We start from the raw sequence: 17,984 nt of genomic DNA, 5'->3' as shown, positions 1-17,984 counted from the left end.
AGACTGTCTTACATTCGTTTGAAACATTTCCTTCATCTCTGTCTGCAGGGAATTTGTAATGTTCAGGTGCATTGTTTCCAGTGTTGTCTGCCAAACGTACCCTCATGACACACAGTGGAGGGTGGAGCAGAGTGGGAGGAGCACTATGCTACATAGTTCATTAAAAAAAATGTGTCATTGCTTATACTATAAATTTAGGAATCACCGCCTTTTAAAACTTCACCCATTGGACTAAAAGGGAATCCCAGGAGCTCTGCTGCACAATGTCCTTCCCTGAAGTATTAACCGTCATTGGTGGATTCACTGTGATTTTCTACTTACTGAGACTGGTCTGGAGATGTTGGTGTGGATTCAGAGAGTTTGTGTTGTCAGAGCTTTGGCAAGTGGATTTAAGGACATATGGACGATGGGCAGGTAAAGTCCAAAATAATATGTTATGTTCTATTACAGGATGGCAAAACAAAACAAAACAAAACAAAACAAAACATTAACAGTGTCTATTATGCATACAGGCAAAGACTTTGGATTTAGTTAATCGAGTACAGGAATTCTCTTAAACTACTCTTTGAGTATGAGCTTCAATCTGCAGCGGCACACACTGGACTCCTCCCCGTGAAGCCCGTTTGATTGAGAACTTGATAAGATATCCACATTCCTTTTTGATGGGACATTTCCGTCTAATTGGCTGAATTAAAAAACTCTGCAGTTAATTCACAGTCAATTTTTCATTGTAGTTTGGTAAAAAATGTGAGATTTCTAGATGAAAATAATAATGATAATAATCTCAATTTTTTTTTTAAAAGTTTTGCAGAGCTGGTTGAAGAGCTTTGTGAACGAGTGTCATCTTGAAAGGACTCTATCAAAAAAAATATCAACTAATGTTTTATAACAATATGTGTTTTAATATGGCTTAAGTAAATGTAAAATTTCTCTGCTCTCTCCTTTGTGCAGTTGTCACTGGTGCCACATCAGGCATTGGTAAAGCTTATGCCACTGAGGTGAGGCTCCAGTTTCCATCCACTATTAATATTTCTCACCAGTTCTTGGTCTGCATTTCAAATTTGGAGCTGATGACGTGTTTCAGTTTTCACCAGTGTAGAGTCTTGTCACGACTCATGACTATCGTTAAACCTGTCTGTCTGCTTGTTCCTTCCAGCTGGCACAGAGAGGCCTGGACGTCGTTTTGGTTAGCAGATCTAATGATAAGCTTCAGGTGGTTGCCAAAGAGATAGGTGAGTTACTTTACAGTTCCTCTCATCTACTTTGGCTCAGTCCTCAAATGAGAAGCTCAAATCTCTGAAGAATTAGGCTACTCTGTCATTCACATCAAATCTGAATTTCTCATTCATTTAACCGGATCACATCATTAGCATCGCTTGGCTCACTTGGAACCCGGGCTGAGGTGTTACCAAAAAAAAATTAAAAAACTGAAGTGGGCCCCTGCCCCCTGACTTTTCATGAAGACTTTTTTCTTACACTTTGTATTATTATCATACCAGGAATGTGAAAACATTGTGTAGGGCAGGGTGAGTGTCCTGTATTGATTTAGTAACGAACCATGCATTTTAATTTTCAATACGGGACAATCTAGTGTATGGGACGGCTGGCAACCCTAAGTTAGTAAGTTAGCTGGGAGCCCTGCAGCTAGCAAGCGATCTTCAAGCCCCACTGTGTAACTTTTCTTGTTATGTAACAAAAATCGATTATTTCATTCAAAAGAATGTGTTTCCTTAATTAGTATTTACCCCATCAACAAACTTAAGTGTTTTGATAAACTTTGGATTTTTTCCAAAGCTTATCATAGGCCTACATAGAGCTGGTAAGCTCAATGCAGGCTACCATGTTGCGCCGCCATCTTTTACATTCAGTGGCAGCATGTCCATTAGAAACACTGGTAGGCTCTGGGAGAAACAACAACACCAAGGCTGTGTAGAGTGAGAAACGATGGAGGGTCACACAAATGCTGCATTCATGTACATATCAGGCAGATGGAAAACCAGATACTATTAGTGGACAAGGGAAGGCCGGTAAAACGTGGGTGAGGTAAACGGGGTCATTCCTATGTTCCCACAGCCCTATGTTCCCTCATTTCTAACTTTTGTTGTCACTGAAAATTAGGCCCTATGTTCCCACAGCCCTTTGGTCCCACCATTGGTTGGGTTTAGGCAATGAAGAAAGGAGTTGGTTAAGTTTAGTAAAAAAGACCAGGTAGAGGCTAGACAGGCCAGATAGGTAGAGTCCAGATAGGTAGAGAGAGTCCAGAGGGAACATAGGGCTGAGGGAACATAGGGCTGAGGGAACATAGGGCTGTGGGAACATAGGCACGCTCCCAGGTAAACAATAAGACATGGCCATAACAACGTATTGTCACATATTATGTGAGCAAAGAGGCCAATAAAACATTCACTTCCTGTGGGGAAAGATTATCTGCATTTTGGTGGTTGACACTTGACAGTCATTAGCTCAACCTGAGGTGAACAACAGTGAGTGGAAACGACCCCCGTGAATCATTGGTGTACACTGCCAGACCAGCTAGCTTACCGAGGTGGTTACTCTGTCGGCTCCACGACGTCTCCAGCTTTCTTGTTCAGAAGCTACGTGTCCTCGCTTCCCAAGCAAGTTGTGGACTACGCGTCATTTCCTGTGCTTAGCGCGGGAATGTCACCCGAAGACACGAAATTCAAAACAACAAATACTGAAAAGTGGTGTTCAACCGCGGTTTCCTCATCACTGTAAACACGTGTCTCTTCTCTCTCTCTCCCAGAGGATCTTCACGGACGAAAGACTCGCACCATCCAGGCTGACTTCACAGAGGGCCACAGCATCTACCCTGTGATAGCCAAGCAGCTGCAGGGCCTGGAGATTGGGATTCTGGGTAAAAACGAATTACTACACAGCAGAGGACGAAGATCCTTTTTGAAATGAGAAATAATACAGAAAACGAAATGATAGCCTCAGAAAGAAGATTAATAGATTAGATTAGAGATGAATCTCTATTGACTGTCAATGAAGCTGCAGCCTGCAACAGGTTATTTTAGTTCATCAAAAGGAGAAACACCTCGCTACATCTGAAGGCAAATAAATCAAACAATCATAACCTGTAAAGATTAAACCAGATTGCGTGGAAGATGATGTTGAATATGAATATTCAGATGAACTTTCTAAACAAAGTTTCTTGTTGGTCTCTTTCTAATCCACAGTCAACAATGTAGGAATGACCTATTCTGATAATTTTGCCTATTTCCTGGAAATCCCAGATGCTGAACAGGTAAGTTTGGCAATGCATTATGAATGTATTTTACCATAACCAATGCAGTGGATGATTTATTTTCATTGACTCTTAACTTGTAGAAAAGATCATATTTACCTGTCATTCACATAGTTTCCCTTCTGCTCATATTCTGACCAGAAAATCACTCAGGTTATCAACTGTAACATGCTGTCTGTCCCTCAGGTAAGACATTTACTATATAAGTATTATTAACAATGTGTCCTTTGTATCTGAACAGTTTTATGACTATTTATATTGTCTCCACTCAGATGACCAGACTAGTTCTTCCAGGCATGACAGAAAGGTATTGTCATATTCATTCATCCAGATCATAGTTATCCAAAAGTTGAATCGAAGACAACTGGATTTGTTGGATTACTTACTGAGAGTTTGTCTTCCTCCTCGTCTGCAGAGGGACGGGGCTGATTATCAATATCTCCTCCGAGGCGGGCGTCCGTCCACAACCTTTGTTGTCCCTTTATTCTTCTACTAAGGTACTTTTTCATCCATATTCAGTCATTTAAGTGCATGCCTTGAATCACATGCTCTGTAATGAGCTCATCCTTACACAATCCCTCATTTGTGCACTACTTCATAACACTTTTTTTTTCTTTCTTTCAGATTTTTGTTGCCTATCTCTCACAGTGTTTGAATGCTGAGTACAAGTCAAAAGGAATTACTGTCCAGGTAAAGTTTCCAAAGTTATTTTGTGATTAGCTGCCAAAGCCAAATGTTAAGATTAGGGTTAGGTTTAGGATTATGCTTAACCAAGCCAATGTAACTTGGTAAATGTTTATTTTACACCTATCTCTGAAACATAGTGACCTTTTACAAGAGTTATTCGAGAGGATTTTCTTCATGACATGTTTTTTTAAAGAAAGACTTATCTGTGCCCTCTGCTGGACAAATTGTGTAAAGAAGAACACACTGTTTTGAAGTGACCTTAAACGTGTCTTAAACATTTCTTACTTTAATGAGTATCTAGCTAATATGTGAAGCTGCATCAAACTCAATATACTAGAGATCTTCCTGCACTGCACTGGATGTTTTTCGGTCTCTGTGGTGTTTTTACTTATTGATATCTGGAGAGGTTTAACCCATATTAATAACACATCCCCAGTGTGTGGCCCCCCTCATGGTGTCCACCAACATGACAAAGAACAGAGAAGTCAACGGCTTCGTGAAAAGCGCTTCAGGGTTCGTACGTGAAGCCTTGAACACTGTGGGTCACTCCAGCTACACCAGCGGATGTCTGTCTCATGCACTCCAGGTCAGAGAGAAGAACAGTGATTACAATCTTTTGCAAATTTTCCTGGTGCTGCATCGTCTTAACGTCTCACCCTCTCTTCCCTGTCATCCTACAGAACGTGGCTCTCACAATACTCATGCCGGACTGGCTTCGTATGTCAACATTCCTCATCAGGAAGCTACGAAACTTTGCAGAGATCAGTGGAGGTGGAAGACGAGCACATGAGGAAAAACAGAAGCTGAGAGAAAAGGAGGAATAATCATCTGGCTGCATTTGCACAGAAGCTAAAGCTCAATAAGTGAACGAGAATCACTGTTAGGAATGTACTGTATATATTTCAGTTAAAACTATTGTCTCCACTTAAGACATGGATGTGAATAATAGTATATTTTGTATCTATTTATTATTCTTGCATGGACTGTTTAATTACCCATGGAGGTAAATGTGTTTAAAAGCCTTTTCACTGGACTCTAAAGTAGCCCTGAGTTGCAACATCTGTAAAGAAGCATCAACTATCATTTCTTTAGCTGTGTATTACACATGACAGATCTGCAGACAACAGTTTGTTTGTATTGCAATGAAGCAATCTATTAAATAAACAGTGCCGTACAGTTATACAACATTACAGTTGCAAAGGTGGCAATACACAGTACATTTGGTGTATATTTACTCCTGTGTACAGTGAGGTCCAAACGTCTGAGACTTAACCATTCAAGTGAATTAGTAAACAAGTGCCAAGTCGTTTAAGGCTTTCAGTGACCATTCATCACAACTCATGATGGAAAATAACAAAAAGGGTAAAGCCAAGTCATGCAAGATGCTTTTTCAGCAACTTCATATGTATAGTTTGTTACAGGTCCATGCAGTGCTGGATGCTGTAAAACAAAAACATGGCAATAGTACTGTTACAGTTCACTTATTGTATCCATAATGTATTTGGTATAGTATGTGGTTAATTAGTTGCTGTGTAAAAATAAGAGAACTGGCTCTAGTTTCAAACTTGACTTGGTCTGAATCATCCTTGGTCCTGACTGAAGCTGGATTCACACGCTCTTTATTATTTTTTCAGTAACTCCATAGTAAGCATGTGTGACCCTTTTTGGTGTATTATTCACTGTTTGCATTGTGAAGAACAAAAACCCTATGGTTTTTTAAAATTAGCATATAAAACAGCAACTAATGCTCTGCATCATTCTGATGTGTATGTACACAACAGTTCCCTTTGTGAAGACTAGAGATGTACACATGTAACAGAAAGAAAGAAGACATGTACAGTATGAGCACATGGAGAACAGATATCACAACTCAGTTCAGTGCAGAAACAAAAACTTTTGATAAGTTGGTCCAACAACCAGCAGAAATGTTGGAATGAAAGAAAGAAAGAAAAAAAAAACAAGCAGCAAAAACACAAAGGAATTAAAAATAACAATTCTCATGAATTAATACAAAACCCTTTTGAAACGGAACCAGTTACATTTCTACCATGGTCAATCGGTATCACAAAATACCACAAATTCATAATTTCATCTCTGAAATTATATCATAGACATTTCTACTATTACTACACTCATTGTCCTAGGCAACCCGTAACGCTCAAAACAAATAGTGATTTTGTTCTGAAGAGTCTTTGACACATTCCCATCTCTGTCTTGAGTGAAAAGACAGACCTGTAGACCTTAATCTAAGCCAGTATCACAAACATGACCAAAAACATTGTCTCCCATTCATTGGCTATGTCACTGAGCCAGTTCAAGTATATGAAAATAGGAAATTCTCCTACAATTTATACTTTTACCTAAATAAGCAGTCAGATGAGATGCTGCTGTGAGTACACTGTCAAATGTCACAACTTCCTGCCTTGCACATGCTCAGAGGTCAGTGTATGTGACCGGGGTGACGCCGTGAATCAGCAGCGTTGGCCCTAAACCGTTGGTCACTGCCTCTAGCTGAGCCACGTACTGCTGCTGCGCCTGGCTGTGATGAGCAGGGGGTCGAGGTAAATAAAGGAAGCGGACGGCAGCTTGCGAGCTGTTCTCCGCCAACATGGAGTTCACCGCCGACAGGAAGTCCTCGGACAGAGCTTGCGGCTGCTCTGCGGCGCACTCCCCGTCGGGCTGACTGTGGTGCAGCACCACGGCGTCCCACGGCACGATCTTGATTGACGCCCTGATTCGCAGCTTCCTCAGCAACTCGCGAACCGTCTCTTCGTTCACCACCCAGCTCTGGTCGCTGGACTCCGTCTCCACGTTGAGGAAGATTCTCATTCTTGCGTGGCGCCATTTGTTGGACATGTTGAGCACGCAGGCCATCTGCAGCAGAAAGAGGCTGCACACGTCCTGGTAGTCGCGGCTGCCCGGCTGGAGCAGGTTGAGAGGCCACACATCTATGGTCCGCTCTGATCCATCCACCTTGCTATCTTTACCCTCTCCCTCTAACTGGAAGAAATAGCGGCCGAGGCAGACGTTCTTGTTCATTTTAATGGCGTCAGAAATGATCCCCACGTACTCCTCTGGTGATAGCCAGCGGGGGCTCTCGACGTGTCTCACTGGGGGGAAATGAGCCTGTAATGAAGGCAAATCTACCCCAAAATTATATTCTCCCTCATTACTCCGGCCTATTGATGAGTCACAGAAAGCTGAATCTTGTAGAAAGAAGTCCTCGGGGGTGCAGCTGTCGTAGAAACCCAGAATCAGCGTGTTGGGCTTCATGCCACCTAAGAGAGAAACAGAAAAAGCACAAGAGTCACAAAGTGCAGATGAAGACAAACATAGTCTCTACCTAGTGACGCCACGATGATACAACCAGAGCTCACCTAAGCCCGTGATGCGCAGCAGATGCTGTGTCCCCTGTCTGACAGAGGGAGACAGCGTCAGATCTACGAAGGCCTTCACCCCGAGTTTATCAACTAGGCTCAACCAGAAGTTATACTGCTGCTGCACCGGGTCTGATGGCAGGGAGTCTGAAACACAGAAAAGGTCAAATTTAATATACTGCATGGATTTCAATCATATTTATAGAAAACTCTTAATCAGGATTTACTAAGTAAAGAAGTAAATAGCATTTCTGGTCATTGCAGTGTCTTCTAGTGGACACCAGGGGGCAGAGAGACTATGAGTTAGTTAATGATTGAAAGACCAAATTAGCAGCTGCTATACAGTATGAATTGCCATGGTGCATCTCTATTAAAACTATAAAACTATATTCTCTTTCTTACAGTTTGGTAAATGTTTGCATGAATTTGAAAAAAATATAAACAAAGGAAATATTTAACTTAATTCAAAAGTGCCTAGTTTAAAAACACAGGTTCTGATGCCACAGTGGTGAAGAGAGAGTATACTCTTATTAATAATGCAAGAGAAGCAGCAGGTGGAAAGTGAAAGCCCACGAGGCAGCTTTCCATGCTGGTGTCGATGGACTTCAGGTCGGCTACTCAGAGCTGTCGGCTTATCCTGATCATTCAGCCTCAGACTGAAGGATAAAAACGTCTGCTACCACACCTACAGCTTATTCTGCTGTAAAGACATTTCCGTTACAATTTCCGTGGAGACAATGAAAATCATTACATTTTGTCAGCAGTAATTAAAGGAGTGATGGACTTAAGATGGTGAAAAGTGTTTTGTTTCGGTGGAAGTGGAGCGAAATCAGTGGAAAATTATCCAAAGATAAGGATAATTTAATAGTGTTTGCTGCAGATGGCCGGCACAGAGCATCCACAGAGCATTACCCAGATCTCCCAGCTGCACGTGGCCCAACACATACAGTCCTCCCTTCTTCAGCTGGTTGACAAACAGGATGAGCTGACAGGAAGAGCGAGGGTTGGCCACCATTAACAGCACCTGCGGCCTCCAGAACTTCACATGCTCTTTCCTCACATCCAGCATCAACAGATACTTTCGCACCTAAAACCACAGCAGAGAGAGGAAAACAACATCTTTGAGTTCATTTGTGTGTGTGTGTTGTGTGTTGTGTGTGTGTGTCTCTGCTGTGCGTCCAGATACCTGATGGAAGATGAGAGCCTGGCTGATGTAGCCCCAGCTGCTGGTTGGCGATCTGTAGTGGAGGAAAAGCAGCAGCACTAACAGCAGGACGATGCTGCCCGAGGAGTACACGGGGTTAATGACGAACATCATGACTAAACAGCTGAGAATCCCCAGCAGGCAGGTGTGCCAGGAGAAGAGCTGGAAGGTCGGTCTGTTAAACACACAGAGACAAAGAACTGAGGCCACCGAACAGCAATAAATATCCCTCTATCTGTCACATAAAATACATATCAGGTAGTTAATCTAGTATATGATGCTGTGGTCTGGTGTTAATATTTCTGGCTTTCAGACCTCACTTTGTAAACGTGTACTCTCTAAGAGAAGACGTCTTTAGCTACCTTACTATTTTAGCTTTTCTATTATCACTGAGTGCATTTACATTTTTTTTGTCTAGAGAATTTATGGCCATGCTAAATGATACGATGAATAATAAAGCAGCACTAACAGCAGAAGCAGTGGATGCTTTTTGTAATTTAAAGGGGAACTATGCAAGTCCGGTTGCTTTTCTGCTGTTCTACAAACCCTCCTCCGGGCGATGTGCATTTGTTTTTTAACGAAGCCGGCGAGAAAATAATCCATGGAGTGGTGGTGGATAATGTTATTTATCATATACGTGTTACAATGTCTATATTTGTGTAGTTTTATGTGTCATAAATAAGAGATTGAAGATTGCGGGGCGCGTTTGTGTTGCGGTGCCGCCGAGACAAGACAATGATGTTATATTACCTGAAATTCGGTGCCGATGCCCACTCAAGAGCCAGACAGGCCAGGTCAACTGCAGCATAGGCAAGCAGGTAGAAGACTGTCACCAAGCTCGCCACAGCATTGAGCTGACCTGCAAACACAACACACTGAAACACACACACACACACACCCCACAGGTTAGGACACAAGCTGTTGAAAAATGTTGAAAAATGTCAATCAGTGTTTCCCAAACCACAATATGCCCACAAACCAAAGGGATAGTCAGTCAGAAAGGAACAAAGAAACTAGAAATATTCACATTTTTCTTAAAAAACTACTCAAACCGATTATTGGATTATCAAAATAGTTGACGATTAATTTAATAATCGATTAATCAATTTATTGGTGCAGCTCTAGTTGACACCGCCTCTGCTCACCTGTGCCAGCCCCCAGGTGTACAGCACTGCCACCCATGGGTTCCCTGAGATCGATGTGACAGCAGCCGGGGCTAACGGCAGACCTGTTGGGGTAATAAAAGTCTCTTAGAAAATGACTTAACATACAAAAAAAGGCACTGGTATATAGTGAGTAAAAACATCAAACCTCACCAAAGAGCTGGTCCAGGGCGAGAGCATGGAGGATACGAGACGCCCCAATCATAGCGCACATCGCAGCTGACAGTGAGGCGCAGAATATCCCGATAGTGACGAACGGTTTCCAGATGTTTATTTGCTGCAAGAATCCATAATCCTGAATCAACAGGGTCCTAGAGAAACAGAAACAAACAGTGTTACATTACCGCAACCGCTTACAGGACTGTGGATTTACCAGACAACACCATCACGAGGCGTTTCAGACCTGTCGCAGGTGGCGCTGACCAGGATGAAGAGGAGGACGTAGACTGTGAATGTGTAAAGAACGGCTATGATGGTGCCTTTAGGGATGGACACGCTCGGAGTCCTCAGCTCCCCTTCAAAGACATGTGGAGGCAGAGCAAAGGGTCAGGGTCCGCTTTTTTGTGTGTGTGTATATGTATCAACGACGTGATAAACTGAACTGTGATGGGTATAAATAGCGGGAGTTGTAAAACTGTGTTAGCTCTTCCACTGAGCACACTTCTCTCTCTCAACATTAGTGTGAATATTATTAACATGTATATGGTCTAAAACTTAAAGGCCCCATGCTGTGCACTTTTCTCTGGGTTTATTTACCTGCTGATATCCCTAACAAGATGTATCATTGGTTTTGAGTACCTGTGATCTGCTTAATATCGTTTATTCTGCCCCTTTCTGTTGCCTCTTTCTGGAGCTCTAGCAGGCACAGGTCATTTGGCCAATCAGAAGAGAGAATGAGAACCTCTCCTCTGATTGGCTGACTGTTTTTTGAGTGGCATGTGGTCGGGCCAATCACAGGCAAGTAACTGAAACCTAAGCTGCATTTATAAAAATTGAAAAAAAAAAAAACTGGTCACGGTGGGCGGAGTTACCTTGTGTGTGACATCACAGAAAGGAGGAAGTGCTATCTGCTCGTCTTAAAGAGAATGTTCCTACAAATGGGCGGTGTGTGTTTCTCCGTTTATGACCAGTTTGATGCATGGGGCAGTTTATACGTGGCCCAGAGACCTCCCCAAGCACCAAAAAATAACCAAAATCACATTTTTCATGCCATGGGGCCTTTAAAGCAGTTCTGCCATAAAAGAGGGCGATGTGACAACAAGCTTTAACCTGACATATTTGCTCCGGCCATGATCCCCGTGCAGCTGGTGAACATGACGGCAAACACGGTGGCAAAAGACATGACGGTGTTGGTGCTGTAGTCCAAAGAGTAACCAGCTGGAGGGAGAAATGAGGAACAACAGTAAGAACCTCTAATAGATGCACCTATATTCGTGAGTGTCATCTTGTTTTACACATGGAGTTTCACATCCTCACTAACAATCACCCTCAGCGACACTCACGGCCCAGGTTGTTCCTCAGCGTGGTTGCACTGAAACCCGTGTAGCTGGCGTTGTAGCGGAGGGTCTGGTTGCCGGGTCCCTTGTGGGTGATGACAAAGTCACGAGGTTTGACCGCCAGAGAACTGATGAAGATGGACAGCAAGGATACAGTGACCACCAGCAGGATGACGAAGGCGGTGCGCGAGTAAATGTGGGCGCCGACCAGACACACAAACAGACACAGCAGGAGGACCACCGAGGAGTACAACACCGTGTACCAGTAACCCTGAGGGAGTACTCGAATCCCCCCAGACACAGATGACTCTGAAACAGAGGAAAACAGGCAGGAAAATCAACACCCTTTAAAGGGATAGTTCAACATTTTGGCAAATTGGCCCATTGCCATAATCCCTATAGTTTTAGGAGTAGGTTTGTTACCTTTGATTGTCGGTGCAAGATATTTTTAGAACGGTGGAGCAGAGCCGCGAGCTGCTCAGAGCTAAGCTACGGAGGCTAATGGGATTTCTTGGTTTCCCTCATCAAACTCATCAAATACACAATCCAACAACTCCAAAACGCTCTGGTGGACAAGTTGTGACCTGCACATTCACCACACTATGAGATAATAACGGAGAGTTACGAGACAGAGTTGTTTTAGAGGTAAATTCATGCAAAACCACTGATCCGCGTTCCTGTCGAGGGCAGTTTTTCGGCAAGCAGTCTCTGCATTTGCCTCTTAAGCAACTCCGTCTCGTAACGTTCTGTTATTATCTCATAGCGTGGTGAATGTGCCTGTCACAACTTGTCCACCAGAGTTGTTGTTGGATTGTGTATTTGATGAGTTTGATGAGGAAAACCAAGAAATCCCATGAGCCTCCGTAGCGTAGCTCTGAGCGGCTCACGGCTCTGCTCCGCCGTTCTAAAAATAGCTTGCACCGACAATTAAAGGTAACAAACCTACTGCTAAAACTATAGGGATTATGGCAATGGGCCAATTTGCCAAAATGTTGAACTATCCCTTTAAAAAAATGGATAGGAGTTGTTTAGTTACAGAAAAAAAAAAACATAAAACTTACCAGGATCCTCACCAAACACATCAAGTATGGCCTCCACCAGACCCAGAACATATTCTCCACATGCACACACTTTGGCGAGGAAAAACATCAAACCAATACTTCCTCCAAACTCTGGGCCTAGAGACCGACTGATCATGTCTGGTCATATTTTTATTAAGGCTGATGTTTCGACTTGAAATGAGCATGAGATCAGGTCGCTCCAGAAAAACTGTATTTTGAGAATGTGTTTGTTTCTGAAAGGATACAGTAGGCTCCACCTCCTTGAATAGCGCCGTTGGTGGAAATTGCACAGATAGACAGTATTGTAAGAGATATAATGGTGTAGGCTACGATCACCATCAGAAGACCCTGTAACAGCCCTGCATGACCAACCACAAAGCCTGGAAGAGAGATGATGGCAGCGTTAGTCCCTGCAGCACAATGACTCAGATATACTGTATGTGATTCATACAAAAAAGCCACTGTCTGCAGCACAAAGCAGCTGATAGTTTCATAATAATCTCGCCGCTCACGCACTGGTCACCTGTTCTCAGAAACAGCACAATGCTGAACATGGAGAGGATGGTCGGCACCATCACCCCGAAAAAGGTGTTCAGTTTTCGGGGGTCTTTGCTGGGAGTCCCGGGGCTGGAGTCTGGGGCGGGGTCCGGCTCTGCACCGCATGCCGCTGCGGTCACAGCCAGGCCGCACACCCCGGAGGTGATCAGAGGGGTGCGTTCGCTCGACATGGCCGACGTGAAAGGTTTTCACCCCAGTCTTCCTGTTCTGTGAAAAGGAAATCAGGTTAAAAACTCTGGAGATAAAAATCTTCAATCACCTCAGTTTTTCTTTCTGTTTGCATTGTGGGTAATCAGATTGTTCTCTGTCATTAAGCCCCGCAGGGAACTGTATCTCCCAATTTGTCACTAACGCACAACTGTGCTTTCCCAGACAACTTTAATGAAAGGCTGGACAGTAAAAGATGTGATACACCACCTTTACATGTGTATTTTATGATAAAAATACACATGTAAAGTGTAGACAATGTGTATTGTATGATAAAATACACATGTAAAGGTGGTGTGTCACATTTTCTTATCCATATGTGAGCTCTTGTTAAAACCAGAATAGACTAAAGAAAAGTCTGCGCCCTTCAGCTCCCTTTTCAGTGCATTTATTTAGCACATCCAACAAGCTACGTTTCAAGCCACATCCTCTTCTTCAGGCTAAGATGTGTGATATGTTCCCATTAGCAGTCAGATAAACAAAACTGTCTACTTCAAAGAGTTATGAGGAACTGACAACTTTACTATCTGAGACCAACCTGAACACGTTTGGGGCTTTCTGACGAAGATAAAACATCTGTTTTGTTTTCAGTGACTCGAAACAAAAAGGAAATGCACCACCAGGTTCGCCAGCAGCAGCACTCACGTACCCCGGTCACCTGACGCTACAGATGCAGGATCATTCAACTAACTTGTTCTGTTACTGTTTGACACAGTCACTCATGTCTCATCTTTGCACCCTCTATATATAGGGACCAAGTTTTTTTTTTCCTCCTGCAAAACACACTAAAGATCAAACACTGAAACACCAGCAGGAAGAGGCTCCAAGTGCCACTTAATGAAAACTCATGCTCACACCTAAGCTTGGCATTTGGAGTCACCTGATTCACAGCTGCTTGTCTGTTTTGACAAGCAACTCAGATCAGACATTGACGCACAGCTGCCTGAGCAGCAGCGCCCTCGCTTTTCTGTCTTCATCTCAGACACCTTTGTTTTTCTGCCTCAAGGTTTTCATCTCTGAGAGAAAAAAAAATCTGCCAGGTTTGTCCCAGCCCTCTCTGCAAATTATTAGATGACAAATAGGAATCACATGACGGCCAAGCCCAAACTAGGACAGAAGCATTACACAACAATGGGTAGAGGCATAGGCAAAAGGAGCCTAATTATAGAGACAACACCTATAGGGGCTGATCTTTTTATTTCTACTAATTCTAATTCTACTAACTTCTAATTTCTATTTGAGATTTTGACATAGTTTCAATAGTGAATTGAAAGTAATTGTCTATTAATTGATCAGCAGACCGTTCCTCTGTGTTTTTCAAGAAAGATATGTTTGGGTTTCAGACCAGTCAGACAACTAGGCTAAATTAAGTCTAGGCCCTGATGGAAAAAAATAATATATCACAATAGGCCTTTTACACAATTAACAACGATCAGGGCAGAAATGAATCAGCATATTGCCAGACAGTGAGCTATATGCACTTCTAACCACCACCGTCTGACTCATAGTCATTGGTGGATATGTAGTAGCCTATCACACACTTCAAGTTTTGAGTGCATTGTGTCTTGAAGACAAAGACTCTTCTTCCCCGTGGTTTTAGGGTGACTTATCACTGATGTAAATGGGGAAGTGGATGGTGCTTGGTCGGTTCACACGCGCACTGACCCATATCTCTTCATCAGGCTCAGTTCCTGTGATGTAGACTTGAACTGAGGCTCTTGGTGGTGGATGCTGCTGCTGACAGTGACGCACTGAGCTCATGTCCCGGCCGGCTGTGGACCGGTGGAGGCCCTCTGCGGGTCCCCGGACCGCACTTTGAGAAACAAGTAACCGGTAACCAAAATAAATCAGCCTGCATGTGTAACCCTCCGCATTGCTGTGTGGTGTGAGCAAGCATGGTGCGGCACAAAAAAACAAAACAAGACAACCAAAAACACAACTTCTCTTTACGTCGGGTTAAGTGGTTCAAAAACGTGGGTAAATATTGCGCCATTTTGGGGAAATGAAATGGTCTGTTTACGTTTTTGAGGTTCACGTTCAGGTCAGGAAGTGTTTAGGCTGCGGTGGTGAAGCTGCATGGGGAAACTGCACGGCGCCACTCTCTGCAACAACATCCAGGGTTTAAACAGGGAGACGCGCCCTGTCATGTCATGTTTCCCACCGCCCCTCATGAAACAGAAACACCAAGGACAAAGTCAAACTTACCTCCGTGACTGAGCCTCCCCAGTGACTGTTTCACCCACTTCCTGCTTTAAAAAAAAACTGCTTCTTCTCCCCGCGGGGCTCCAGCTGTGCTCGATCCGCCCGTGTCTCAACGGTGGGTTTCTGCCAGAGGATGATGATGATAGTGATGATGATGGTGGTGGTGGTGGTGTCCCGGGTCAGATGCGCAGTGGACGGCCGGGTGTGACGGCATGGAGCAGGCCGGCGGACGGAGCTGAGTGTCCCGGAGAGTTGGATGCTGCTGCTGCTGTGAGAGATGAGCTGCCCAATAACAACACAGCAGCCATGGCACGCCTCGGCCCCTGTTATTTGCTCCAATGTGTCACGGGAGAGCGGAGAGCGAACCATGTGACCGGCTGAAGGGGAAGGGGAGGGCCCCAAAAATACTTCAAATATGAGCAAAGGTACAGCTGCTGCCTGATGTAACCACGCCCCGTATTTGAACACAAGTCAAACGTGACCTCACACCAATCACCTTCGTTCAATAACTTATTAACATCAGTGTATAAAATTATATACAGGTGATACAGTTAGTTGTTTATCTGTTGTTTGCACTAGGAGGAAAAGTCGTGGATAGCTACACAACTATCAGGTGCTTATAAGTTTTTACTGTAAACTGGATTGTAATACAACTTATTCACTCTAGGGGTCGCTGTTGTGACAAAGATGACGCCCACTATAAAAGGGCAGGACAAAACCTCAAGTGTCAAGAAATTTTCAATAAATGATAAAGGATTTATTCAAAACAATTACTAATACCACTACTACTACTACTACCGCCACAAATAATAATAAGTAAGTCTGTGCAGGATTAACAAGCCTGTATTCATTCTGCTCCAAACCAGCACTATTAACAAGGCGATTGACATAAGGTCAAAGGGGTGAGCATAGTGACTCAACTGAAAGTGTGTCAACATCTGCTCTGGGAAACAGTGAAATCCCCATATTATTTCACAATCTATATCAACTAAAACTTATATGAACTCTGGCATTGTCTATTAATGTTTTTATATTAAAATATAATCCCTACTGTACTGTTGAATTAGGATGCAACTGGAAACCTATACAACCAATCAGATATTATTATCTTTTTATTAAGCTTAAGCTATTCAGTACATTTTACCCAGGCGATTTTGGGAAAACATCTGTTACTTTATTGCAAAGAGGGTGGCACAGCCTACGGAGGCCTCATATCTGTTATGCAGCAGCATCTCTCCACATGTTTTTAAGGAAGGGGAATAAAAGTCAACACAGTTCAGTCTGACTGTGTGTCCATGTTGATGGCTGCTTTGATGTTGTCTAACATTTGATGATGTATGCAGTCAGTGCATGATAGGTTATGTGTAATGCTAAAGCTAATGCTAATGAGCTCATGGTGAGTATATGGTCAGTCATAATTATATTTGCCAGATGGTGCAGCATCTTACAAAGTCTATCAAAAGGAACTTCAGATATTCTTTCATTCTGACCATATAGTAAGTAAACATCATCATCCAAACATTGCATCATCATCTTTAAGTGAGTAGGCTGCAGGCTTCAACATGGCCAATCCTATGAAAAATATCTGTTGAAAGAGAGACTTGATGGATACAGATGACAGAACAGACAGTAAAAAAAAAAACAACAACAACAAAAAAAGGACTTAAATCTTATGGAAAAGAGTATAGCCTATGTGAAGTTTGGCCTTTATGTTGCACATCTTTCTTGTAGTTCGGTGCACACAGAGGAGCCCTGGCCTCCAAAAACTGTGACTGACTCAATCTTCATATCCAAGTGAAGTAAGAAAAAGCAACACACACATTCATTATTATATTAAACTACAGAGTTAGGTTAGTTAAGTTAGCACATCGATAGGCTAATGGATTTTTTTTTTAAAGGACACAACTGCATCACTTTGCTGTGTTTTAAATGGAAAACTGCTTGAATTTCTGAATCACATCTATAAATTGGAGTTATTTTAAACATCCCATACTAAATCCCCAGGGGCCCCCTGACTCAGCCTCAGCAGATCAACTCCAATATGTTCCCTGATGGAGCCTGTTTAACTCTTAATGCTCTTATTTCTAGTTAAGGGAGATATCTGTTTGCATGGACCTCAGACATGCAGCAGGAGGCCTCCATACTGAAAAACCTGTAGGGGGATTTTTTATTATCATACTTCTCAGTTTTAAAACGAGCATCCTGGAGGATCTGTTATCTCCAACCTGGTTATCTCAGTCCTCGTGCAGATAAACTTGTTTACAAAAGACGAGGAAATGATGTCAAACCTGCAGGGTGGTCTGATCAGAGGGGGGTCATGAGGTTTAATAGTATTTCAGAGATGGGTGTGGTTGAAACATATGCTTCATGCCCGGATTTGAGGATCCTTCTGCAAACGTTCACCGCGTGATCTGGCAGCCTGTTTCTGAATGATGATATTCAGAGGAGAGAGAGAGGGGGAGAAAGAAAAAAAAAAAAACAGGAACCGTGTGGATAATAGCTAAGTGAGCGACAGGGCCTCCTCTTCTCTGACTGGAGGAAGAAACCGGCCACATTGGACCTGCTGATGGGCTGACTCCTTCCTGTCCCTGCAGCTTGTTTTTTTCCTTCTTCCTCCTCTTCCTCTTCTTGATCTCATTATTTTTCCCACATGAGGCACTTCGCAGATTTTGCTCAGTAATTCATCGCAGGGTCGGAGGCGGCCGCCCCGATGAAGTGTCGGCAGAGGGAGGAGGAAACCAGAGAGAGGAAGGAAACGAGG

The 17,984-nt window shown here is 43.2% G+C and overlaps 2 protein-coding genes across 2 annotated transcripts; one reads left to right on the top strand and one right to left on the bottom strand.

Annotated features, from left to right (window-relative positions):
- Positions 1 to 263: 263 nt before the first annotated feature.
- On the top strand, positions 264 to 4,779 carry hsd20b2 (hydroxysteroid (20-beta) dehydrogenase 2; the record flags this gene model as incomplete). Its single annotated transcript, XM_083987045.1, has 11 exons — positions 264 to 414; positions 952 to 998; positions 1,157 to 1,232; positions 2,765 to 2,875; positions 3,201 to 3,268; positions 3,410 to 3,454; positions 3,541 to 3,575; positions 3,684 to 3,765; positions 3,893 to 3,958; positions 4,392 to 4,541; positions 4,636 to 4,779. 11 exons carry the CDS (start codon positions 264 to 266, stop codon positions 4,777 to 4,779), a joined length of 975 nt encoding a protein of 324 aa, XP_083843171.1.
- A 185-nt stretch (positions 4,780 to 4,964) lies between these two features.
- slc12a9 (solute carrier family 12 member 9) lies at positions 4,965 to 15,511 on the bottom strand. The gene is made up of 14 exons (XM_083987430.1): positions 15,227 to 15,511; positions 12,780 to 13,021; positions 12,502 to 12,636; positions 12,257 to 12,394; positions 11,202 to 11,504; positions 10,969 to 11,076; positions 10,103 to 10,214; positions 9,853 to 10,010; positions 9,682 to 9,764; positions 9,287 to 9,411; positions 8,519 to 8,711; positions 8,245 to 8,419; positions 7,333 to 7,479; positions 4,965 to 7,233 (listed from the first exon to the last, which is right to left on the bottom strand). Exons 2-14 carry the CDS (start codon positions 12,982 to 12,984, stop codon positions 6,389 to 6,391), a joined length of 2,727 nt encoding a protein of 908 aa, XP_083843556.1. The 5' UTR covers positions 12,985 to 13,021; positions 15,227 to 15,511; the 3' UTR covers positions 4,965 to 6,388.
- Positions 15,512 to 17,984: the final 2,473 nt, after the last annotated feature.

Source organism: Trachurus trachurus (assembly GCF_905171665.1).
Source record: "Trachurus trachurus genome assembly, chromosome: 14".
NCBI lineage: Eukaryota > Metazoa > Chordata > Actinopteri > Carangiformes > Carangidae > Trachurus > Trachurus trachurus.
The sequence above is the reverse complement of the archived record's forward strand: the minus strand, read 5'-3'. Positions and strand labels throughout refer to the sequence as shown.

What these genes read in the sequence shown, in the direction of transcription:
- slc12a9 (XM_083987430.1), bottom strand. Translation starts at nt 12,984, where the DNA reads ATGTCGAGCGAACGCACCCCTCTGATCACCTCCGGGGTGTGCGGCCTG. An exon ending in TGTGTTTGGTGAGGATCCTG is followed by an intron (nt 11,505 to 12,256) that starts GTAAGTTTTATG and finishes CCTCTGTTTCAG; the next exon opens with AGTCATCTGTGTCTGGGGGG. An exon ending in ACACCTGGGGGCTGGCACAG is followed by an intron (nt 9,412 to 9,681) that starts GTGAGCAGAGGC and finishes TGTGTGTTTCAG; the next exon opens with TGTGTTGTGTTTGCAGGTCA.